The 25,442-nt window shown below is 43.7% G+C and overlaps 1 protein-coding gene across 5 annotated transcripts in view; it reads left to right on the forward strand.

Moving 5' to 3' along the window:
* The window catches only part of PBX3 (PBX homeobox 3), a 262,955-nt gene that overhangs the window by 235,478 nt on the left and 2,035 nt on the right, over positions 1-25,442 (forward strand). For 4 of the 5 annotated variants that reach the window (XM_060250549.1, XM_060250547.1, XM_060250550.1 and 1 more), the window contains 3 exons: positions 7,344-7,509; positions 11,025-11,137; positions 13,413-13,502. In XM_060250549.1, coding sequence (XP_060106532.1) covers positions 7,344-7,509; positions 11,025-11,137; positions 13,413-13,502 — 369 coding nt within the window. The remainder of the gene's footprint in view (positions 1-7,343; positions 7,510-11,024; positions 11,138-13,412; positions 13,503-25,442) is intronic. The other variant, XM_060250551.1, reaches the window with a different exon arrangement.

Raw genomic sequence — 25,442 nt, forward strand, 5'->3', positions numbered from 1 at the left:
ATCTCCATCTTTGTAGGATTTAATTTCAGCTGACACTGCTTCAACCATGGCCTCCAGACCCCCTGCCAGATTTTCAGGGGCAGAATCTAGCTGGCTATCCATCAACAGATATAGCTGGGTGTCATCAACATACTGGTGACAACCCAACCCAAATCTCCACACCAGCTGGGTGAGGGGGTACATATAGATGTTGAATAACATTGGGGAAAGAATAGACCTCTAGGATACTCTGCATATCAAAGGGTATTCTGGTGAAACTCTCTCCCCTAGGGCCACCCTTCATTTTGGAATGAAAACAGCTGGTTGCATTCAGCTGATATTCTTAAAACAATGAATATAAAGAATGTTTCTAACACAGATAACATTAAATCCTAACTTATTTAAACATGTGAAATATACACAAATGACAACTTCTATCTTCAGGATTATTTCAAACAGAAATGCAGTTATGTATGCTAGTTGACCTGTTTGGCATTATGATTTTGTTTCCTCTCCACATACATACACAAGGGTGTACATTAGCACAGTCTTGCTCCCTAATCGTACTTCACACCGAAGCCCTATACCTAAACCACGCATGTATACACTGTGGTATGATTTTTACCTTTAACTTCTGTCTATAGAATTCAGTAACTCAGCCTCCTGTTTATGGAGGGAGGGGAAGCATATGCCTCCTGATCTTGAGGTGCCAATTGTTTACCCAGATCAAGAGTCCATCTGTTTCCATCAGTTGCCACTCAGAAGGCCCTCAGCAGATGCCCTAGTGTCCCACACAACAACTGATATTCAGAAATGCCTCTGAACATGAAGGTTTCATTTAGCCATCAGTGTTAATAGCCATTGATGGACCTAAATCATGATTTTTCCCTCTAATCTTGTAATAGGTTAATAGCTCCAGCTGGAGCAAGAATAGATTACAATTTTGCAGTGTTCTCTTGTGGACTCTCCTCTACTTCTGAGTCTCCTTTTTGTGCCCCAAGCTATGAAATAGGTTGCTTCTGGCTGAGCATGGCCTAGAAATTCCAGATTAACAGGGACGAGTACAGGAGAGCTCTAGGGAAAAGAAAAAGGTACTGATTAACTTTTATCTGATTCAGACAGATCTTCTCAGTGTCCTAATTTGTGTCTCCTGGGTCTTACGTATCAGGAATCCAGAGTGGTTCCTATGAGCGCTTTTACTGTTGTTGCAGGCCACTGCAGTTAAAGTGGGGGTCCTCAACCCCTGGACTGGGGACCGGTACTGGGCCGGGACCTGTTTGCAATGGGCCACACAGCCTTGCCACCCTGCCCCCCCACAGCCTCCCCCTGCAGTGGCTCCCCTCATTTTCACTATTTTAAGGCTGGGGAAGGGGCAGTGAAGTACCTCCCAGGCCGACCTCTCCCCCCCCCCCCGCCGATCAGCTGATCGGCCGGGAAAACTGCTGCAGCAGCGGCAAGAGATGCTGCCCTTGCCTCCTTCCTGGGGAAGGGGTTGGCCTAGGAGGAGCTTCACAGCCCCTTCCCTGACCTTAAAATGGTGAAAGGGGGGGGAGGAGATGGCGAGGCTGCATGGGGGGGTGAAGGAGGGAGGAGGAAATCGGGGAAGGAAAAGGTGGGGGGGAGGAGAGATCCAAGTGGGCAGCCATGTTGATCTAAAGCAGTGGAACAAATTAGGAGTCACCTTTAAGAAGGAGGCACCTTTAAGAGGCTACGAGGCTGCGCAGGGGAGCAAAGGAGGGAGGAGGAAATGGTGGGGAGGTCAAATTAGGTGCCCCCACCCTGCCAGCCCTGGGACTGTGGTTGGTGGCCAAAAAGGTTGGGGACCTCTGAGTTAAAGCATCATCATCATCATTTGGGGGGGGGGGGTCAAAAGGATATCCTTGCAACAGCAATATGTGCATCTTCTGTCCAGTCTCTCCAGTTAAACATAGAGACATGGGCAGCTGCAGACTAAAGACAGAACTGTGCACTACCAAGCTGAACACAACTTCCCATGCTGTTCTTCCCCCCAACTCCCATGATATACAGCATTTTTTTTTTTTTTTTTGTAATCATGCCATGTGGCATCCTATGGTCTTTTTCCTCTGACTGCAAGCTGTAGCTGAACAAAAGAGATGTAGAGTCCTTCTGTGTTGCAGGCATTTTGGGTGACAGCCCTTCTGTATATGTATTTCTACCCTTCATTTGGGGCACCACTTTGCCACTCCTACTACCATGGGAATCCTGTGTCTCCAGTGTCCCTCACACTTTTAAAACCTCATCCTTCTTCCAAGGAGCTCAGGGCACTATACTTGATTCTGCAGACTCTCATTTTATCCTCACCATAACGCTGTGAGATAAGTGAGACCAAATAACTGAGCCTAGGTAACCTAGTGAACTTTGTGGCTGAAAAGTGGTTTGAATCTGAGCACCCCCTGGTCCTAATCCAACCTTCTGACAATTATAAAACACTTAGTTGTGCCTTCAAGAAGAGCCCAGGGCTTGCTTTGTGGAGTGCATTGACCTCCAGGCTTTTGAGGAACAGCAGGGGAGAAAAACAACCCAGCATGTTGTTGAGCTGCCTTGGAAGACATTCATAAATCCCCTTGTTAGTGAGTGATGTCTTTCCCTATGGGTGTAAGCAGCACCTTTGTCAAGGTAGACTGCAACTTCCCTTTGATTTGATTTGGACTTCTTTATTGTCTTTTGTGGTAATGGGCAAGGTAATGTTCAGTGTCATTTATTTTTCCCATTATCTTTTTTTAAAAACCTCCTAGAGTCCTGCTTACAACTGGAATTCTACTGTTCCATGCTCTTAATTTTTGTTTTATTTGAGGATTCGCCTTTTCCCCAAATAAGATGGGCAGAAGCATCTGAAGTTCTAGAAATGGTTTTTGAGAGCACAAACCATGTGGAGGGTGAAGGACCCTTTAGCCAGGGAGGGCAGTCTGAATCTGGTAAAGTTGTACTTTTGCCTCAGAGTCAATAAGCAGGTTTTTGAGCAGAGGTTCATTCTCCTCTGCCCAAGTCACCATTGTGCTTGATACTAGAGTAGGCGAGCAGGGATTTCTGCAATGTGTAGTGTTCTCCCATTGCAAAGCCCCAAGGTTTTTTTTTTTTTGCCTTGTTATGTTGCTTTAATTGTAATCTGCCTTGAGCAGGACTCTGAAGAAACAGCTTAGAAATATCCTAAATAAATAAATTCTGAATGAATGGGATGCTTCTGTTTAGAGGTAAAACTATCAAAGCTTGAATTTCTGCTGTCATGGGGGAGGAAGCTGAACCTTCCTGCTCCAGGGATACGATTAGTCTCTGTGCATTGCTTTCATTCTCGAAGGCATCACATTCCTATTCTTTGCCCTGAAGCCCTTTGATTACAATAATTTCGGCGTAAATGCCCACAAATGTCTCTTCGTTTGCCACAAATAAGTCAACCAACTCTTGTTTTTTCGTTTTAAAGAAGGGGGGAAGGAAAGATGTTTCGCAGTTGCTTGGTAACTACAAAAAAACTTGTTTTTCTTCCCTTTTCCCCCAACTGGCAAAAAGATCAGCTGGAGCCATGAGGCAATTTGGGAAGAAGGGAGGTTAGTGAGGGATAGTTTGGGAGTAGCGGCAAGGGATAGTTTGGGGGTAGCCATGGCTTTGATTGCTGCCATCCACTTCTGCATTCCAGACAATGGGCAGGGCTTCTCTCATGCCCATCACTGCTTAGACAGTTGAATCCTGACATCTACCAAACATAGCTCCAGGACCACGGTTTCTTGCAGAAGGACTGTGCGCATGTTTTAATAACTGGACAAATTGTGTCTTTTTTGGGGGGGGGGAGTAGGCACTGGAGATTAGGGGGGTTGGAGGAAGCTGCCTGGCGTAGGTATTCATTTGGATGTAGTGTGCAGGTTAAACATAACGTATGATCTGGTGCTCCTTTCATTGCTTCCAATTAAACCTTGCTTGTTAGTTTAACCTCTAGGTAATCCCATCAAACAACGGATGTCAAGGCAACACTGCCCACAGTGGCTTTGGATGAGTGGCCATTAATTTTAATTGCCTTGATATTAAAGATTAAGAAGTAGGGGGACTAGCAGGGTGGAAACGATCCGACGTCAAGCAAATCCATTCGCTGAGCCTTCCCCAGGCTGCAGGGATATTAAAATTTTACTGTGAGAATTAAACAAGCCTTTATTAGTGATGGCTGTTGTTTGATTGGTCCAGAGGTGTGCATAAACACCCGATTCTTATATATCCGCGGACAATACGGTTGACATATAGAGATTCTGCAATTATGAAACTGTTAATAAAGCCATAATTGGATTGTCCACAGTAATTATTTGCTGGGTTTCATTAATGTATTATTGCTTCCTGACTGACAAGGTAATATTAAGTGCAATATATACAATACAGCAACGCATTGTCTTGGGAATGCAGCATGCGAAAAAAGATGCACCTCCTCTTACTGCATTTCAAGCTGGTGGGGGGCTTTCATTAATTTGTTAACATAAATGCCACAGTTTTGGAATCAAGAAAGGATTCTTCTCCTTTTTTAATTTGTGTGATTTGGTTGACCCAGTTCTCTGGGATCCAATAAAATATTAGCACTGTGTAAAAGGCAGAAGGTTGATATAGACAGGGATGCATTTGTTGAGAAACTCTCTTCATTCAGATGGCACTTATCATGGTGCAGGACAAGTGTTGTGGCTGACAAAGCCCAAATCTGTCATCTTTCCTGGACCTCTTGGGAGATGGGCGGGCTTGATGAACACCTGTCAAAAAGCATAGCAGTGAGTGTTGTCTTTCTCTCTGTCTTCACTGAAGGTGCAGAGCTGATCTTTGCCTGTGATGTATTGTTCCTAAGCATACAGCATAAAGGCTGTAATTACCTGCAAGGTGTAGCTTAACAAAGGTTGCCTATAGATTGCAGGATTTGCCTATGCCTTTTAGTGCTTAGCTCTGCAGTGACATCAGAGCACCTACACTAATGGTAGGTAGAGGGACCTCTGTTTACCTAATGTCAGGCCAGGTCAGCCACTCACAGCTGGATGATACTGGAGGGCTATGAACATCCCAGTATCTAACACTGTGGAGCAGTTCTCTGAAGTGAACTGATTAAGTGGAGACCACGGGGTCTGGGTAACGTTGAAAGTTGGAATGGTCTAATCATGGAGGGAATGACAAGACCGTGCTAAACCAAGTATTTGTGTATAAAAACTGAAAATGTGTTAAACTTCTAACATACACAATAAAATTCTGAGTCTATTTGGCCTTCTGTGATGCTGTGGATTTAGTAGGTATCACTGTGGGGATGCCAAGGGTATTCTGTATTTGGGGAATCTGTATGTAATCTTTTATCTTTGTGAGCCCTGCCCTCCCTCCTAGTGCAGTGCTTTGGAAGATCACTGCTTTAGAGAACCATCACTAAATTTGCAACATCAGCCAGAATTACACCAATTCTTGTTTCATCTCACACCTATTTGCCTACTTAGAACCAAAAGGCAAGTGTTCCCATATGTACAGCTTTGGAAGGAAAGGGTCAAGAACAAACATGGGTCTATAGAGAAGATCAATAGCCAGCACTCTCTCGCCTGCTTCTGTCCAAATGTCTTGCTAGCCACCTTCCCACCGTTTCGGTGTATATTTCACTGGCAAATAGCTATGATGATTGCCTAAATTACAAATGCAGTAGATGCGTTTGACCAAGGACTTTTCTTTCCATTAGATTAGTGTCCTACTATGGATACAAGAGCACATAGCCTTGGCTGCTTGTGAGATAGGGAGTCTTTCATAGTTATTTACTACAGTTATTAATTACGAATGTTCTCCTAATGGCCAAATAGAAACTAGAAATAGTTTCTGCATGCTGTTTTCCCAGAGGCTTTGTTTCTGCTCCTCTGTCCATGACCTTTGGGCGGGTTAATAGGTAGAGCTTTAGAAGCTGGCTTGGCAGCGGCACAGCCATCTTCAAAGGGCGATGACAAAGCAGCATTTCATCTGTTTATTGATTTATTTTAGCCCTCTTGTTTCACAGCAGACCAAGCTCCATTCTGTTGGCAGTGCTGCCAAGGTTGTTCAGCCTCCAAAACAAAGAACAATTGCATTCTCCCTTAAATTCCCTTATTCTTTTCCATGGCCTAGTATCACTTTTATTGCCTCTTTTCTTTCAGACCTAATGGCTGTTTCCTTGGCAGACACTTTGCTTCAGCTGTTCTGGGGGTGGGGAGTGCTGTCTTCACTGTAGCAAAGTTCAAGATGGCTGCTGTTGTGAAAGTGTAGCTCCAAGCGCCAGAAAATCTTAGCCATAGGTAGTTGAACAGAACCTTTACAGGGAGAGCAGAGAGCAGCCAGGCATGCTTTGCTCGTCCATGGATCCAGCTGCAGCTGAGAGCCTTCCACATCCAGCTATTCCTACTGCAGGTGGGGCCATCAGGGAGAGAGAAGGAAGTAATCAGGGACCCCTCCCTCCATGCCAGACCAATGTCCAGCTAAGAACCTTTCCCTTCAGCTTCCAAATGCCATCAGATGCATGGTAGGATGTGACAAGTGTTCTTGCATCCAGATTATCTGAGAATTCCCTGCCCTCCTTCTGAATCTCTTATTTCAGTTGTCATTTGTGGTTTTGATGCTGCTTTGCAATCCAATTTTTGGGTGAAATGTGGAATAAAAATACGATGTGTTCAAAGGCAGCATGTCTTTGAATGCTGGGAATGACTACAGGCTTCCAAGGTGAATGAATGTAGCCTTCACACCCTGCTTGTGAGTTTTGCAGGAGCACTGCTGGCCACTGCTAGAAACAGAATGATCAACTGGATCAATCTTCTTAACGCATGTAGATTTGTCTTACTACTAGAGCTGTCAGTCATTTAAAGGAGTTTTGATTGATAGATGCTTTTAAACTGATCATTAGATTAATTAAATTTAAATAAACCTGTGGATTACCAAAATGCTAATACTTGTGGAGTGTGGCAGTGTAAAACTGGTCAGAAATAAGAACATTTAGAAAGGACAGGCATGGCAAAAAAAAACAGCCTAGAAGAGAGAGGACTTTGTCAATTGTAAGTGAAATGGAGAAGGGGCAGTGATGTTTAAAATTATCCTGGAAAGGAGAGAATCTGGTTAGGCATAAGCACAATTAGAAGGGGCAGTGATGGCTAAGAATAGCTTTAAAAGCAAAAATCTTACTAGCACTTCCAATTAAAAGTATTCCCCATCAAAACGTGGTTGATGTACTGTTCTAAAGCTGCAACCATAATTATAAATTCATGGGTTTAAGTGCCCAGCTGATATTGGACTAACATGTACCTCTTGAAAGGTTCGCACTAGCGGTCCCTGAGTGTAATGACAGATTTTGGCCCCCCTCCCCTTTTTATTTTATGCTTTCTTCTCTTTGACAGGTATCTAACTGGTTTGGCAACAAGAGAATCAGGTACAAGAAGAACATAGGGAAATTTCAGGAAGAAGCCAACCTCTACGCAGCAAAAACAGCGGTGACCGCAGCGCATGCCGTGGCAGCAGCTGTCCAAAACAACCAGACAAACTCTCCCACTACACCAAACTCCGGTATGTGCTAGCATCATTGCCTTGGCATGGTCTGGTTTACACCGGCCAAGCAAATCAGGAAGGAGAAATTCTTTTCTTAGCTCCATCGAGTTTGTTTTGGGGTGGAGTTTCCCTAAGGAGTACCCTTCAGTGACCCAGCAGGGTTTTCTCAGGAGTTCTGTTGTGTCAAATGTGATGAGCTATCCATGGCTATTAAGACTTGACAAAGCCAAATGCAGAGTTGGGTGGGGATTGCCAGAGCACTCCCTTGTTTCAGAAGGAAGCAAGATGGAAAATTGCTCACACTTGAGTCTGTCCTTCATACTGAAGGATCCATTTTTTAAACCATTCTTCTTCCCCCCGCCCCCGTTTTTCTCATAAGCAATCGTGGCCTTTTATTACGCATTACTTTTATCCCATTCTTTCTGCAAGGAGGTCAAGACAATATCCTTGGTTCTCCCATTCTCCATTTTGTGTTTTATTTAGATATCCATACCCTGCTTTTCATTCCAAAGGGGCTCACAATATTGTTCTCCCTGCTTCTTTCTATTCTATTGCCAGAACAGCCCTGTGAGGTGGCTTAAAGTGAGAGAGTAGCTGGCTGAAAGTGACCCAGTGTGCTTTCATGACAGGATGGGAATTTGAGCCTGGCATCCTTACCACACACTCTAACCACTACATCATGCAATATCCTTTTGAGGCAGGGTAAGCTGAGAAAGAATGACTAGTTCAAGGTGAGGTTCATGGTTGAAAAGGAGGTTTGAACTGAAGGCTCCCCAACCCTAAGTTGACTACTGGACCACACTGGCTCTAGAGTCATTGGGGAAACCAATATGGCTACATGGTAATTTTTGAGACTTTGTTCCTGGGAATCTGGGGCTTGCTCAGAAGCATAGTGGGTTTCTCAGTGAGAAAGTCAGTTATGGCAGACACGCATCCCTGAGGCACTGTTTTCCACCAGTACTAATTTTATGCAGTTGGAGAAAATAGCTGGCTGAGTTTGTGGGGTGTGTGTGTTCTATTTACACAGGGAATAGAAGCTAATTGGCTAGAATGCATCTTAGAGCATGTGCTTGAATGCTTTGCAATGCAGAGCAGTTCCATGGCAGGACAGATCAAATGTGCAAGAGTTCCCTGAAGGTAGGCAGATTAATACTCAGCAGTGATTTTTGAGCAGGGAGAAGCTTGAAGCAGGTATCAGATACCATTGTTGAGTTCTCCTTCAGGAACTATGTAGCACTGTGGTGCTTACCATGTAGGAGACAATATTACCTTTTTCCACCAAACCAAGGCCTGTTCAGTTTTGAGGCAACAGCAGCTTCCTTGAAACCGTAGAGGAAGCAAAGCTGTGTGACAAACTGAATGAGAGGTTTCTTCTTCAGATGAGAACAAGTCAACTTAATTAGCAATTACCAGCCATTTCCATCCTAAGGAAGCATTAAACCCATGCTCAGTATGAGGCTTTCCTTCAGTATTTAGTGATGGCAACTAGAGATAAAGGGAACTGATTAGGGGTTGGGGGAGAAATGCATTTAGCTTTTGAATAACTCCCATGCCAAAGCAGCTTTTCTGCATATAGAGTGCTGGACTTTGACGCCTTTCCTCTAATATCCCTCCCATGAGCATTTGTTTGAGTTACAATTAGTGAGAAAAGTACAGCAAATTATGAGAGCTCTAGCAGGGGTGGGATTGTTTTTCTGAGAGTTCTCCACTTGCTCATAATACCTACCCCACCCCCCACAAACACACACCACCCTGCTTTCAACAGCTCCATCACCCCAGTTATCTCACAGCTGTTCTGCTGCTGTGATGAATGGCTGAGCAGCCAACCAACCAGCTAGAGTGTGGACAAGTGGGGCCATGGTCCTTCTCCCTTCCCTAGCATGTTGGACACTGTTCAGGCAGACTGTAAGGTGCTGAGCTGCATGCTGGTAAATGTAGTCCTCAGGATGCCTGACATCTTAATGTAAAAAGGTCCTAGGGCTGGTTCAGATGTGAAAACAGTTTGCGTTATTTTCTCTGCCCCTGGTTATTATAACTTTATGATGTGCACAAAGCTGAGTGTTAGACTAGACTCTCATACTTTGTTAAATGTGATTGTAGAAGCTTGGCCTATGGTTTTAGTCCCATTCACATATCTAGTGCAGCATTCTTCAAGTAAACACATATATGAGCCAGCCCTTAGAATATTTGGGAAGATGCTGCAGTCTGGGTTTCCTGGAGTTCCCAGGGGAAATTGTCTTCAAAGTTTGTATGGTAGCACCAAGAAATGAGCAATGTGGCACTGGTGATGTTACTAAGGCCAGTTCACACGTTGCATTCAGCTGTGTTTGCATTTAGCTGTTCACATGGGTGGCCTCTTGTGTGAGCAATTTGAAATGTGGAAAGAACATAACTATGCTGTGTTGCAGCAGTTTGTAAGTTGGAATCCTAACAGGTGAAAATCCTTATTTATTGAAGGTGTTGCTAATGTGACACTGCTCACATGAATAGATCATGGGTGGCCAACAGTAGCTCTCCAGATGTTTTTTGCCTACAACTCTCATCAGCCTCAGCCATTGGCCATGCTGGCTGGGGCTGTTGGAAGTTGTAGGCAAAAAGCATCTGGAGAGCTACTGTTGGCCACCCCTGGAATAGATCGTTCTTATGAGCTGAAAAAGGCCATCTGGTGCGATCTTTTTTCTTTTAATTTCAAACTCTTTTAGTGTTAACTTTGCAAAATTACAGACATAATATTAGGATAAGATTCATATGAATTACCTTGACAATGTTTAAAATAATAATAATACATAAAAAGTAGCCTTGATAAAAATGCTGATATTATTGTTCACAGTACACAATATCAGTCAAAACAGCAGAAAATCTGGTGCAATCTTAGTTGATCATATGGTTTCTACTGTGAGCTGATGGGAGGTCTGTTTTAACTGCTAATTCTTGGGCTTTCAAGGAGGCCCATCAGACAGTTTGTAGGAACCACCTCCTGAAATCTGCCAGTGGTCAGGTGATAGTAGGAGAGCATTTGACAGACATACCACTTAGCTCTATATTATCTACAGCCTGAGTAACTGGAGATGCCATGGATTGAACCAGGGACCTTCTGCATGCCAAGCTTGTGCACTGCTACTGAGCCACAGCCCCTCCCCTCATATGACCCATGAACTTGTCTTGCACTGAGCCAGGCTGTTGGTCCACCTTGCTCAGTAGTGTCTGCTCAAGGTGCTGACTCCCCACATTCTCATGCATATGTCTTTCTGAGTCCTACTACCCAAGATGTTGGGATTGAGCCTGGCAGCATTGTAACGCTAAGCACCGCAGTTGAGTTATGGGCCCCCTCCCCGTTAAAGTCAGTTTGGCTCTCATGGTTCATCTGTTTTCCTTTTCAATTATGGGGTGTCATTCTCTGCAGTCTCTGCTACCTTTCTTCCTTGTTTCCTTTCCTCCTCCTCCTCCTTTCCATGCCTTTTGAGGTCTTTTGGGGGTGGACATGTTTGTTTGCCACTCTCTGTGATTCAGCTACTTAACTCTTTCCTTTCCAGGTTCTTCTGGTTCTTTTAACCTCCCTAATTCTGGGGACATGTTCATGAACATGCAGAGTCTGAATGGGGATTCTTACCAGGGGTCCCAAGTCGGAGCCAATGTGCAATCACAGGTAGGAGAAAACGCCCCCAAATTAGGGCCTGTTCAGCAGGGCATGGTTTGGGCTTCATTATAAAACAAACAAACAAACAAACAAAAAACCTAGAAAAAGAAAAGGCAAACAAACAAAGACAATCCAACCACAAATTTTCTCTTAACTCTAGCTATGGAAAGCGTTTTGGGCCTCTTTGCAGAATTGGGCCTGCCTAATTTCTAAACGAGGCTGACTTTTACTCACTTTAGTACTGAATCTTGCCAACATAAAGAGCTGGCTCCTTGCCTTCTTTACCCATTTGAAATGTTTCAAGCTTTGTGAATGCAATTCGGCTCTGGCTTGAGCTCATGGCGTTGGGTTGGGCGTGTTTGGAAGCTTTTATTGGAATATCTCTTTTTTTTTTTCTTCATTTATGGTATCATCTCTCGTTACATGTTTAAATTTCAAAAACTCATCTATCTGATCTGTTTAAAAATGCATTTCATTCTTAGTCACCGTTCTTATCCCTTTTTTTTTTAAAGGGTCAGACCCACAGTCTGGGATATGCAAAGCCCTGATCATGTACCACTCAAGTTGCTCGTTTTAATATTGGATGCACAATTAAGCATCATAAAAATATCAGCTGTGAGATGCTTGGCTATGATCTTTGGGGGAGTTTTGGAGGGGCAAAGAGAATCCTATCTGCATAAACATTCTTGTTGTCCAGATTTCCTTCTCCACAGCCCACAATTCCACTCTCCCCCTCCCGTTTGCATGTAAATTTAGTAAATTCCACCCTCTTTCTGGACTGAAGTTCCCTTGTCTCATACTCTTCATGCTAGAAAGGCTGATTCTGAGACCCATGTTGCTGATACTGTCCCTTTGCCCTAAAAAGAATGTTTGTTTCCTTGCCTGAAAACCATTAAATAATTTCTGTGGAACAAGGTAGGGTTTCAAAGGCTGTGCCAGGAAACCCAAAGGACATCCCTGGTATAAACAGATCTGAGGATCTTGGTGTCTTTGTGAGCCTGTGTGTTTAATTTTAATTCAGACACACAGACTGCCTTTCCCTGGCTTGTCTGGAGTAAGGGCAAAGCTAGATGTGACAATGGGAAAATTGTGACTTGGATCTCCTGCCGTACATTATAGCTATGTAAGCTCCAGTTTGCATCAGAGCATCAGCAAGGATTTTGTTTTGTTTTTTTTGTTAACCCTTCTGCCACACAATTTTCACAGCCAGAGTAGTCCCTCCAGAGCTGGTTCTCCCTGCCCCAAGAGAAAACATAAGGTAGAGGATATAGTCGAATCATAGAGTTGGAAGAGATCTCCAGGGTCATCTAGTGCAACTTCCTGCACAGTGCAGGAACTTCATAAATACCTCCTCCCCCAAACACACACATCCTAAGTGACCCTTGCTCTATGCCCAGAAGATGGGGAATACCTCCAGGATCCCTTGCCAAACTGGCCTGGTGAAAAATTGTTGACTGACACCCCCTCCCCCAAAAAGTGGCAATCAGCATTGCTGTCAGATGGCCATCTAGCCTCTGTTTAAATCCTCCAAAAGAGGAGAGCCCACCACCTCCCAATCCAAGTACTTGTATGTTTTCCCTCATGAAGCAAATAACAGCCAGAGTGGAACATGAAATTATTCGGATGGCCAAAATGCTGTAGGGTGAGTTGGTTTTGTGACCTCTTTCCCCACTCACACACCAGGACCAATTTCACACTCACCCTACGTTGCTCTCAGATTTGTCTTCTCAGCATGGCGTCCTTCCGATTTCCCACTATCTGCCCTGGGGCTGCAGCAAAGATCGACGTTTAAGCGCAGCAAACAGAAACCACTAAAAATCAGTTTCTGTTTGCTGCGCTTAAATGCTGATCTTTGCTGCAGCCCCAGGGCAGATAGTGGGAAATTGAAAGGATGCTGTGCTGAGAAGACAAATGTGAGAACAGTGTAGGATAAGTGCGAAATGGGTCCAGTTCCGTTTCCTCAACCCAAATTGGGGCCTTGCTTGAAAGTAATTTAATGTAAAATTAAGCTGTGGTAAATCAAGAGATCTCATGTTGTGTTCAATTTGACCCTAAGAGACAAAGAAAACTTTCAAGCATTTTATTGGAGCTCCATCTCAGTTCCCCTTGACAAGTAGATTTGCTTTTCCAGGAAGACCCATCATTCACATTTATGCACACACACACATCCTGCTTCCCCATTTCAAATCAATTCATATTGTAAACTGACAATGTTTTAGTAAATTTTTAGAGTGATGAGGTTGTTTTTGTTTTGTTTGTGTGTCTGTGTGTGCGACCCCAACAGGTGGATACCCTGCGTCATGTTATCAATCAGACGGGAGGATACAGTGATGGTTTGGGAGGAAATTCGCTGTACAGTCCACATAATTTAAATGTGAGTACCATTGACAACAATAGTTTGGAGGCCTATGACTGCAGTGTCAGGTCCAGGGAATCATTAATATGTTGATTGCAGCCTTCAGTGATGCAGTTTGAGGTGTGGGGCATAGGACAAAAGACCTCTCTGTGATGGATGGGCTCAGGTGTCAAAGAGATGCAAAGCAGAAATAGTTTATTTATTTGCAAGTGAATTACAAGGCTGCGCCCCCCACCCCCCACCTCTGGATATGAAAAATAGAAATGTCTCCTTATGTAAGACATGCCTGGTTTGGCTAGCTTCTTTTTAGTCTGGGATCATTTTGAAATGAATTCACTTAATGGTATACTTGCATGTTTCTCTCTCTCTCTCTTCTCCCCACTGTCACCTTGGCTCAAACAGGTTTCGCAGGTGTTTGAAGCATTGAAAAAACCTGCATTATCTGTAGACATAGATGAAGCAGGACAGGTGCCTCCATCATGCTTGACAAGGTGCTGTCTTTTGAAAAAGAAACTACCATTGGTGCTCTCCTGTCAGAGTGTAGCATGCAGGGTAGAGTTTAATGTGGTAGGTGAGACTGGTGTAAAAAAAAACAAAAGAAGCTTCCCAAATTATCATTAGGATGCAAGCATGATAAAAATGGATGCATATTTTTCTAAAAAACCCTTAATGTTTTCCTGGTGGGCAAAGTGTAGAGATTAATGTTGGCTTACAAGAGTCCAGCACCACCCACCCCCTGAAAATGCTGCAAGATTCTTTGTTTGGCCTCTATAGAATCCCAGAACAAGTCTCCGGAACCTTCTAGAACTCTTATCATAAACCCTCCCTGGGTCTGTATGTGCATATATGCATGTTGCGTGTTCATATGCATGTAAAATGTGTTTCTCCTCTTTGTGCCACCAACCCCAGGTTACAAATCTAGCCTCCCACATTACCAGTTATTTGAGGGACGCTGATAAGGCTGCCCGTGAACAAGGGCAGAGGGCTGAGTTTCTTAGCTATGTGGGGGAAACTCTTTTGCACGTGCATTTGGCCAAGAGTGAGTGACCTAAAGTGCACAAGGAGAACTTTGAATCACGGTCTGTTCTCTTAAACAGGGAAAGACTTTATTGCTGCAGATTAAGTTTAGAGCACAAGACAGGGAAAATACTATCATGCCTACTGGGTTACAGATCTCATGAAAAGAACAGGAAAACATAACACTAAACTAAACTTAACCATACAGAAGATTTACCTCTGACATCCCCCCTCCCAGGTGTCTGTGGAACAAACACACATCCTGACCCCCTCCTGCTCCACGCAGGGGAATCTAACCTACAGTATATGAGCAAAGATTAATGGATGTTATCTTGTAACCCTTCTTGTCTTTGCTGGTGAGAAGCCAGCTTCTTTAGGGAATTCACTCCCAAGTGGTAAAGTGAACCTCAGTCTCCCAATGAACCTAGGTGCATATCCCACTCTTCTTACTACCCAAGACATGTAGTCCTTGCTGGTAGCTCCAGCAAATGGCCATCTCTCTGCAGAAATTCATCTCTGCTCTTTCTGACCTCTTGGTGCATTTTATGGCTCCCTTTACTGAGAAAACAAGTTGCTGTCAGAATTCCAGGAACTCTCTGGTGAGCTTCAAAGCACCTTTCCCCCTCTCTTTAAGAGGAAAGCTTTACTTTCTCTGCATGCTCCTCAGCAAGCACTTCGACTCAGTTCTTTTTTGAGAACTTTCTCAATGGGATTTATCTCCTGAGTGAATCTTGATAAGATTTCTTCTTGCCTTGATTTTTATTTTTAAAAAGAGGTGGGCATAGCCTCCCATTACTTCAAGGCTTTTCTTCCTGTATTTTTCTTCCTCATACACTTAATGAGAAGTGAGTTCCATTTCGAAGTATGGCTGCCTTGGTGAGGTACAGTCAGAGGTTTTTTTTTAAAGCAGGAATGCAGTTCCGGCTGGCTTGGCATTAGGGGGTGTGGCCTAATATGCCAGTGAGTTCTTGCTGAGGTTTTTCTGCAAAAAAGCACCATGTGATCCCGGCCATTTTGCCCTCTTAATCAACAAACTGTGTGTATTTCAGCCCACTGTATCTGATCCCCTCATCTGAAGAAGTGTGTTTTTAGCACATGAAAGCTTATGTTCTGAATAAAACTTGGTTGGTCTTAAAGGTGCAACTTGACTCCTGTCATGTTGCAAATACTAAGGAATTCATATCTTTAAAATCTCATTTTAAAGATAATTCTAGTTTGATGCAGACTAGAATTCTAGTGTGATGCAGACTGAACTTGTACATGTTGCCATGTTTAGATTTTGGAGAAAGCAGCCTCCTCTGCAGGCAGAGTTTTATGCTAATAGAGAAAGAACATGCCTGGACACAGGGCCGGTGCGTGGGAGTAGGCCAAGTAGGCAGACGCCTAGGGCACCACCTGGCTTGGGGGGCACCACTGGGCGTCCCTCCCTGATGCATGACTGGCTGCTGACCACTGTCCCCTGGTCCTCTCCCATCACCAAGCTGCCTTCAACAAAGCCAAGCCACCCCTCTCTCCCCGATGTGTGACTTGGCCTCCCACCTCATCCTATCCTGCCACCATCCTTCCTGACATGGTCGGCAAGTACTTATTCTCACAATTTTTTATAACATCATTTAAAAAAAAATTAAAATTAAAAATGTGAAAAGTTTCAAGTTTGGCGCTCTTCGATTCCCCTATATTTTTTAATAAATGGGGGGGGCATTAGTGGGTGATTCACCTAGGGCGCCAGAAAACCTAGCACCGGCCCTGCCTGGACAGCTTGTTACAAAATCTTCCACTGCTGTTCCAGAGTGACTCCCTTGATGTCTCCATGGCTGGTACCAATATTCAGGTCTGGGTGTTCAAATGTGATGCTGTTACAGACAGACCATTGATCTCTGAGGCAGAACTCATTTGGGCCAGTCCTGACTACAGCTACCAGTTCCAGGTTGGTGGGAAATCCCTGGAGATTCTGTGGTGGAGTTTGAGGAGGGCATAGAAGTTAGGGCTTCAGAGTGGGGTCTCAAGACACAGGTTTTTGCTGTGGAAGCTGACTGGGGGATTTTGGACCAGTCACGGACTTTCAGCCTAACCTGCCTTACAGGGTTATTGTTCAGAACAAATAAGGGAGAGGAGAATGATGTAATTTGTTTATTTATAATGGTCATAGACCAGCAAACAATTCATAAAAGTACAATTCATAACCAATAAAAGGTGATATAAATATACAATAATTATTATAAAAAAATAAATATGATACCACCTAAAATATACATAAACTACAAATACAGACTTTAAGACACTGACACTGGAGATGTAAAATTAGTGTTAAAACCAAGGATAAACTAAAAAACCTGTCTAGACCTCTTTGTTTCTTCCTTTAATAAATAAATTATTTATTCACTGCCTAAGCCAGCATTTAAAGCAGTAAAATCATACAAAATTAAAACTGATTGTTCATAAAATCATACATAAAAGGCATAAAATACTGTTATAGAACTACAAATATAACAAAACATGGCAGTTACAGCCAACAGATTGGCAAAGGTGTTTAGCCATTTCCTGACTGAATCATTAGAGTTTTCCTTATTCTTGTGGCAAGCCAGCCAAATTTTGCTAATTTGTATGTAACCTCAGGATTCCTATCGCTAAGAAGATTCTTAAGGAGTTGCAATTTTTGGCTACTGGTAAAAGGTATGGCCATGGAAAATGGAAGTACTTCTCGATGATCATTATAAGCCTCACAGTCAAATATGACATGGACTAGAGATTTGATACTATCATTGCAGCAGCAGGGACATAATCGTTCTTGGAACGGCACCTTTTTGTATCTCCCCTCCACCACCACTGAAGGGAGAACGTCCCACCTCATAAGAGTAAACGTTCCCCTGTATTCATTGTTCAGTGGTATAGGTAGGGCATCGGGGTCACCCTGTTGATGGGTTCTGTCAGAGCTCGCCATTTGGTTGTGCTATTGAGGTCGTTTTGTCTGACAACGTCCAATATTCTCTGTTTCACTATCCCCCTAGCATTATCATAAGTGAGAGAACTGAGATATTGTTTGGAAAGGCCATAATAATGAATCCTGTCCTCTATGGCCCTAATCCATCTTGGGACCAAGGTATCTTGCAGAATTAAACTGATCAAGCCCTTAGGAAAATGTTTCAACCAGAACTGGATGGCCAAAATCCAAAGCCTCGCTTCCACTGTAATCATGCCAGTTTCTATTCTAATTAATGCATTCGGAATGCCCCTGGGTACCTGGAGAACTGTTCTTAAAAATTTTGATTGAACACTCTCCAGTTTTTTGTAGTTTGTAGTGATGTTCATTGGGGCACCAGATGTTAGCTGGCAGAGGGATTTAGCCTTAAACAATCTTAGGGCCGCAATTATGCATTTACCCCCTTTGCCCCTGTAGAATTTTTTGATAGCCCACACACTCCTTTTGGCATCTGAGGTAATCATGTTTATATTGGTGGTTCTTCTTCCATTCGCTTGAAACATGACCCCCGGGTACTTAAAGCATGAAACTTGTTCAATGGGAATCGAATTTAAGTACCAGTAGTGTGATCTGGGTGTCTTTTTGCCAAAGGCCATTACTTTGGTTTTAGCGTAATTTACCTCTAGATTGCTTTCCGGGCAATATTGAGCGAAAATTTCAAGGCTCTTCTGAGGCCTAAGCGGGTCCTTGAAAGTAAAACAGCATCATCAGCATAAAGGAGCACCCCTATATGTTTGTTACCTAGCTTCGGTGGGTGGCATTCTGGTTTATTTATATGCAATGCCAAATCATTGATATAGAAGTTAAATAAGTAGGGGGCCTGGAGGCATTCTTGCTTAACCCCTTTGTTGGTAGAAATGGGGTCTGTCAAATAGCCTTGATGCAAATATTTGACCCAGATGGTTGTTTGATCATAAAGGGGCCTGAGTAAGAAATAACAGCCATCTATCAATGTTGGTGGTTCTTAACTTATCCCATAGGATGGTCCTAGAGATAGAGTCAAAGGCTGACTTCAGGTCTAGAAATGCAGCATATAATGACACACTTGAGCTTGAGGAATATTTTACAATCAAGTGGTCCAACAGCATGCAGTGGTTTAATAAGGCACAACCTTCCCTGAAGCCAACCTGTTCCTCACCTAGGCAAAAATCGTTCTCAAGCCAGTCTCTAAATTTCCACAGTAAAGTGTCTAGCATATAACTTGCTTGTTACGCTCAAAAGGCTGATCGGCCTATAGTTGTTTGGATCTTCTTTGTTACCTTTTTAATATATGGGGATGATGATAGCTGCTCCCCAGTCCTTGGGAATTTTCCCTGATTGATCCATTTGTGAAAACAAAGCTGCCCAAACTGGGGCCCACAATTCTGCATTCATTTTAAATAGCTCTGGTGGAATTAGGTCAATGCCTGGGGCTTCCCTGGCTTCAAAGTATCAATGAGCTGCTTTACTTCTGTACACCCCACTGGAGGCCAAGTTGGTAAGTTATGGATGATATCAAAATTAAGTGGGCTTGTAATTGTTTCCCCATATACCATCTTACAATAATGTAACCAGGCATCTGGCAAAATAGGGCTATTAAATATATTTGGTGACATACATGATGGATCAGAGACTACTTTCCAGAATAATACTGAGTTTTTTTCTTTGACTGCCTTCCAAAGTTCCTCCCAAGAAGCCATAATGTCTTCCTGTTTCTTTCTTCTAATGAGGGCCTTATATTGGGCTTTTTGGTGTTTTAAAGCTATTATGGATGTTGTTTCAGGGTTAGTTCTATTTTGCATAGTTAACATTAAGGGTATACTTTGCCCTTTTACATTCTGCATCAAACCATGGTTTGTGTCCTCCAGTTCTTTGGTTTAAAGGCCCCAATTTAGCTCTTTTCAATTCCTTCTGTATCTCCCTTGAAATTAGATTATATTCCTCTAGGCAGGTATCAATATTGACTGCATTTACCAATTGGTGAAGGGTGTTATTTACGGACTCAGAGGACAAAAAAAGACCCATCCTCCTTTCCAATGAGGATGTCCATCTAGGGCGATTATAGCTAGGGCCATCTGTTGGTTTTAGCCTAGTGTTATGGGATTTACCGTAATGCATGACTAGCTCTTGTAAATCAGTTTTTAGGACTAGAGGCAAATGGTCGCTATCACAGTATGGAGCAACTTCAAAATGCTGTATGTGGGGAACCACCTTCTCTGATACCATGACGTAATCAATGGCGCTCATTCTAATGCCTGACCAATATGTGAACTCTGCTGGATGATCGCTAGGCAGGGACCCATTTAAGATTTTGAGGTTAACTCTGTTTATTAGCTGGTTAAGGAGGACACTTGCATAGTTAACCTTAGTATCTTTTGAGCACCTTTTAAAAGGCATAGCAATACAATTTCCCCTTAATGGGTAATGCCTAGTCTTAGCATTGGAGCAGAGATCATTGGGTCCAATTCGGGCATTAAAATCACCACCCACAATAACATATGCTGCTGGATAAGTGGAAATCAGGTGACATATATAGGATTCCAACCCTAAAAAAATTGCCCGAGCTTGATCATTTGTCCTATTAGGGGGTAAGTACACATTTACAACTATGCAATAAAAATCTTGGGAGTTAAGAAAAAGGCATAAGGCAAAATGATCATAGTGAGGGAGTACTATTACTTTTAATTGGACCAAGATGGATGTTAAAATACAGAGCCCTCCTTTGGCTCTGCCATGCTCTGTGGCCTCTGCAGGTAGAGCAAAAGTCCTATACCCATTCAATGATGGCTCCTCTAAATTCCAAGTTTCCTGACCAAGAATTATATCAAACTTGCACATAAAATCAATTGCACTAGGTTCCTTCATTCTACAGTGCCATCCCCTTAAATTCCAAGATACCAGTGATAAAGTTTGACTGTTAGAAGGCTTGGATGCAGGTGACATAGCCAGTCATGGTACGGATGAAATAATATTCAAGGTCCCCTCAACATCTGAAAAGATGCAAGCGGCTTTGGTCTCTCGCCCACCATGGAGTAAGCCTATGTAGAGGCTGCAGGGAGGAGGAAGGCAATGGAAAGCTGAAGTCAGAGGGGCAGATAAAGGGAAGGAGATAGTGTTGCCAACTCCAGGTTAGGAAATTCCCTGGAGATTTAAGGGATGGGGTTTGAGGAGGGATGGGACCTCAGACAGGTATAATGCCATTTCCTCCTGGGGAACAACTGTTATCAATCTCCAGATGAGGGCTGGAGATCACTCAGAATTACAACTGCTCTCCAGATGGCAGAGATCAGCTCCCTTTGTATGAGTGAATGCCTTTACTTGGGTGGGTGGGAAGACAGCAAGGTGGGGGCACTCACCCAGTGCCTCTTTCTAGGTCCTATTGTATTTTTCTTCACAACGGGCCTTATCCCTAGTATATAATAATGTATAACAAAGGTTTTTTTTTTTTTTTTAAATCCCTTCATGCAGAAGCCCTCACAAGCCAGGGAGAAGTAGCCCTAACCTGCCTGATGTGCCAGCTTTCTGGATGCAGGGAATTTATTTGTATGGTGAAGCCATTCAGTCACATAAGACTTCACCTGCAGTTTGAAATGGTACAACCCAGAGAGCTGGCTGACATAATGATTCATGTAGAATGAAAGACTCTGTTCTTCATGTGACAGGAAGTTGAGAGAGGATGGCTCATTTTTTACCCATCCCGAGTAGGGATTTGATGGCCCATATCTAATACTTCGTCCATAGGCCTATACCAGTTATTTTAAATTTAATTTAATTTGCGATTTATACCCCACCCTATCCCACAATATTAGAACAAACCATAACCATTATCAGACAAGGGCAGAGGTAAAATTCCTCACTGAGTCAAGAATATCCTCACTGAAGATGTCACTGCCTTTCCACTTCCTCCCCTGGCTACATGCAAAGGCCTCCCCAGGTTTCATTCCAGTATTGTGTTGATTACCATGCAAGCAATGTCTGTCCCACTGGGTGGTCTTTTTACATGGTATGAGAGCTAGTTTGGTGTCGTGGTTAAGTGCACAGACTCTTATCTGGGAGAACTGGGTTTGATTCCCCACTCCTCCACTTGCAGTTGCTGGAATGGCCTTGGGTCAGCCTTAGCTCTCGTAGGAGTTGTCCTTGAAGGGGCAGCTTCTGTGAGAGCTCTCTCAGCCCCACCTACCTCACAGGGTGTCTGTTGGGAGCGGGGGAAGGTAAAGGAGATTGTGACCGCTCTGAGACTGTGACCGCTCTGAGACTCTGAGATTTAGAGTATAGGGTGGGATATAAATTCAAATCATCATCAAGGCCCAGCCCCAAGGTTTGTAGACTTAATGCATAACAAGTTGATCCATGTCAGTTAAGCAGAATATTAAGGGGATCTTGGGCATATCCCCACAGTGACGAGAGAGAAGGGCGTAACAAGGAATACTTTTCCAAATTTATAAAGGAGATCCATCTCCTCTCACTTAGAGTACTTTTATTGAATGTTGTATGGCTGGGATTTTAAAATCGGAACAAATGCTACCTGTGACTAAAGGACGTTATGTGGCAACCAATACTCCCTCTAAACTAGAGAGTCTTGTGAGCAAAAAATTCTACTTTGTGAGCTATTGGCATTAAAATTGTGAGCTACTGCATAAATTAGTTTCCTCAGGGGACATTTTTCCTGAGCTAAGACAAAAATGTGTGAGCCAAAGGCTAAAGAACTGTGAGTTGGCTCACACTAACTCAGCGTAGAGGGAACACTCAACCAGAAAGGAAACCAGTTGGCTCCTAATTCACTGTCCTTAGTGCACAGTTTGGGGAAGGGCTGTGGATGAGGCTGCAAAAGGAATGGAATCTGCTGGCAATAGGAAGAGCAGTTGTGGAAGAGACAGAAACTGCACTAAAATACTGTAGTCTGAAAAAGATTTGAAGACACCCCCCCTTTTTTTTCCAGCCGTTCACTTGCCACAAGAGTAAATATTAATGATGTAAAATGTGATTGAAGGCGTTCAATTGAGAGGGAGGTGGGGGTGGGGAAGTCCCATTAAATACTCAAATCTTTTTCCATTTGAAATGTCAAATCTTTCTTTTGGGGGGTTTATAAATAACTCATAATAACCCACAACAAACCATATAAAAAGCCTTTTAGTCGCATTCACTCCTTTTTCATTTAAGTGTTTTGAAATGCTTCAGAGAATTTGCGATATCCTTATCAACATGATAAAATATGAAACCCTGATTGCCTGCAGCATTTTACAGACATGAATTCCATCTTCCCTGATGAGGCCTGATAAGGCACTGTTGTATAATACAGTGCATAATCTCAAACCACCAGAGTAAGGATTAATTTATTTTCAGGGGGGGGGGGAAGGGAGAAAGGAGAAAAAATGCCTGCTGACAAGCTCTCCCCCAGCTGCCAAGCCGAGTAAAAATATTGTACATTTCTTGTTTATGAATTTGGATAAAGGGGGGATGATGTTCACTTCGGGTGGAATATCTTTAGACTCTTATCTGCATGAGAGTTTTCCTCCTTCTCTTAAGTAGGTTTTCATGGTGAAGGGAGAGGAATAAGGATGAAAATTTAAACATATGAAAATAAAGCTGAGGGTGCTGTAGCCTTTTTGGTTTTGCATGCTTGCAAGAGGTATTCCATACAGTGAGTTCTTAGGATTTCTTGGTGCCACCGATTTTTAATTATTTATTTAAAATTATTTTATTTTATTCTTGAATTTATGGCAAGAGATTCCTTACCCTGTGTCTTGTTGCTTTTCTCTTACTCAGGGAGATCATGACTTAAGCTTCTCCCTTTAATTAGGAGACCCTTTTCTCACTTTTGAGGATGAAAGAGCTATGTATATAAAAGCCAAACAATTCCTAAGGGGCTGAGCAGAAAGAGCTAAACACTCAGCAAGGCTTGCCTTGGCTTAGGAAGGCTGAGCGAGATCCTTTCTGAGCCCTGCCATCCATCACTCGCTGCTCTTTTTGTGTTCTGTTTTGAGCAGCAGGGGTGTTATTGACAAGAGTGAACAATGATCCCACCACCAATTGTTTTGGTAAGGGGGCCCCCTTGCCAATAACTTAGCATGCACTAAACTTTCCTTTTGGTGGGAAGACACTTGGGGTTTGGGAAAAGATTCTTGCAAAGGCTATCTTGCGCCGGGAGCACTCAGAGTCGGCCTTGGCTTGCTCCGGCAATCGCCAGCAAAGGCTTGCGCCCGTCACTTCCACTCAGCGTCCCCCCAACTCACGAGGCTTGTGCCTCCCTCTTCTTGACTGACATAAAAATATGTAGCGACAAGCTGTCTGCCACAGCAGAAATCTGATCAGACATTGATTTCAGCAATTGCCTCGATGGGCTGAGACATAAGGCAAATTTGTTTCTGAGCGCTGTTATTGCTGATGCAGGTCTAATGCAATGCGTTGGGCCGGCAGCAGCCCAAGACATGGAGCAACATCCGAAAGGGGTGGGGAAGGGGGGGGGATAGATTCTGTTTGTGGGTAATTGGAAAATAGATCAGAATAGGGTGCTTGTTTCTCCCGTTTGCATGGCCTTGCTCAAAGATTATTGTAGTTGGAGGGGAACTTGGGCCTCATCTCAACTGGCCTTGTAAATGGCTCTGACATGTGCCCAGAAGGGAGACTTTTGAAAATGAAATTAAGATTCAGCTGTGTTGGAGCTTTCTCCCCCCCCCCCCCCCGCGCTCCCCCCCTCCCCCCCCCCAACGATAGTTACATGGCTGGAAAAGCCTAGGGTCCCCGCAGAGCTCAGGTTCTTGTCAAATGGGGCAGTGCACAGATGAATGTTGCTCAACTGTGGAAAGGCAAGGAGCCAGAACTTGGAGGGAAAAGCTTGGAGTGGAGAACAGAACTGGACTTCTTTAGGGGAATACCTGCTCAACATTTCAGGCCAGAGTTCAAGTGGTACCTTGCTTAAAGTGGTAGGTAGAGAGGCAGGGAGGGAGGAACAGGAAGAGAATTCTCTTGGGTACCTAATCGTTGTTGTAACCGGTTCTGAGTGTCTCTGTAAAAGCGTCTCACTCATAACAAGCAAAATGATTCTTACAGAGCAACTCAACAGCTTTTCTTTGGGAATGTCTATCTGAAGCTGAATGGCCTCTGACTTGCCCAAAGCCAGCAAGGGAGAGCATCCATCTCAGAGCTGGCAGTCAGATCCTTGACTCAGTGGGCTGAGCTGTTTGTAAACGTTACAGAAATTATTCACAGGGTCTCATTTTCTCCGATGCTTATGGCATCTCTCTCTCATTGTGTTTTCCTGGGTTGAGATTAGAGCAATGTTGGCTGCTCATGAAAATTGTAGGCAAGGCGCATCAGTTTTCTCAATAAATTATTCCTCTGCCACTTCAGGCCTGCTATGACCAGCCAGAAAATCCTTGATCACTTCTCTTACCTCTCCTATATCACCATGGCATATCTTTCCTGCTGTTTCTATGTCGACTGCTGGAACCCCAGGCTTAGCTGTGTCTGTTTTCATATGACATCTCTAGGCAGTGCTTGCATCATACAATAAGGAAAGATGGAGTTGGGACCCCATAAGCCAGAGCTTTAGTCCTCCCCCAGGACTTCAGAACTCTGCACCACCACCACCCCCAATAGCCCTATGTGGCACCAGAAGAACTACTGCATAAAGTCAGGAAGAGAAGGTCTGATGCAGCACAAGGAGGCCTAGCACTTGTGTGGGGATGCTTGTCCCCATGCATGGAGTCTGTAGCTCCCAGCTTCAGTGCTCAGTGCTGCATCAGGAGTAGTTGGTAGGAGTAGCAGGTGAGGACTGTGGATCACAGTCTGGTGGTGGGGCTGGGTAGCCCTGTAATTAAAGTGCAAACTATTCATTGGACACTGAGAAGTTTAATCCTGGAGCTCTCAAGCATTTCTTTGTTTCCAAACAGCAGACACTAAGAGGGTGGGTCAGCCCTTTCCTTTGTTCCACCCCCCCTCCTCATGCCACATACCTGGTCTGAATCAGGGCTCTTTGTGGC

This window comes from Heteronotia binoei, chromosome 12, assembly GCF_032191835.1.
Source record: "Heteronotia binoei isolate CCM8104 ecotype False Entrance Well chromosome 12, APGP_CSIRO_Hbin_v1, whole genome shotgun sequence".
Lineage (NCBI taxonomy): Eukaryota > Metazoa > Chordata > Lepidosauria > Squamata > Gekkonidae > Heteronotia > Heteronotia binoei.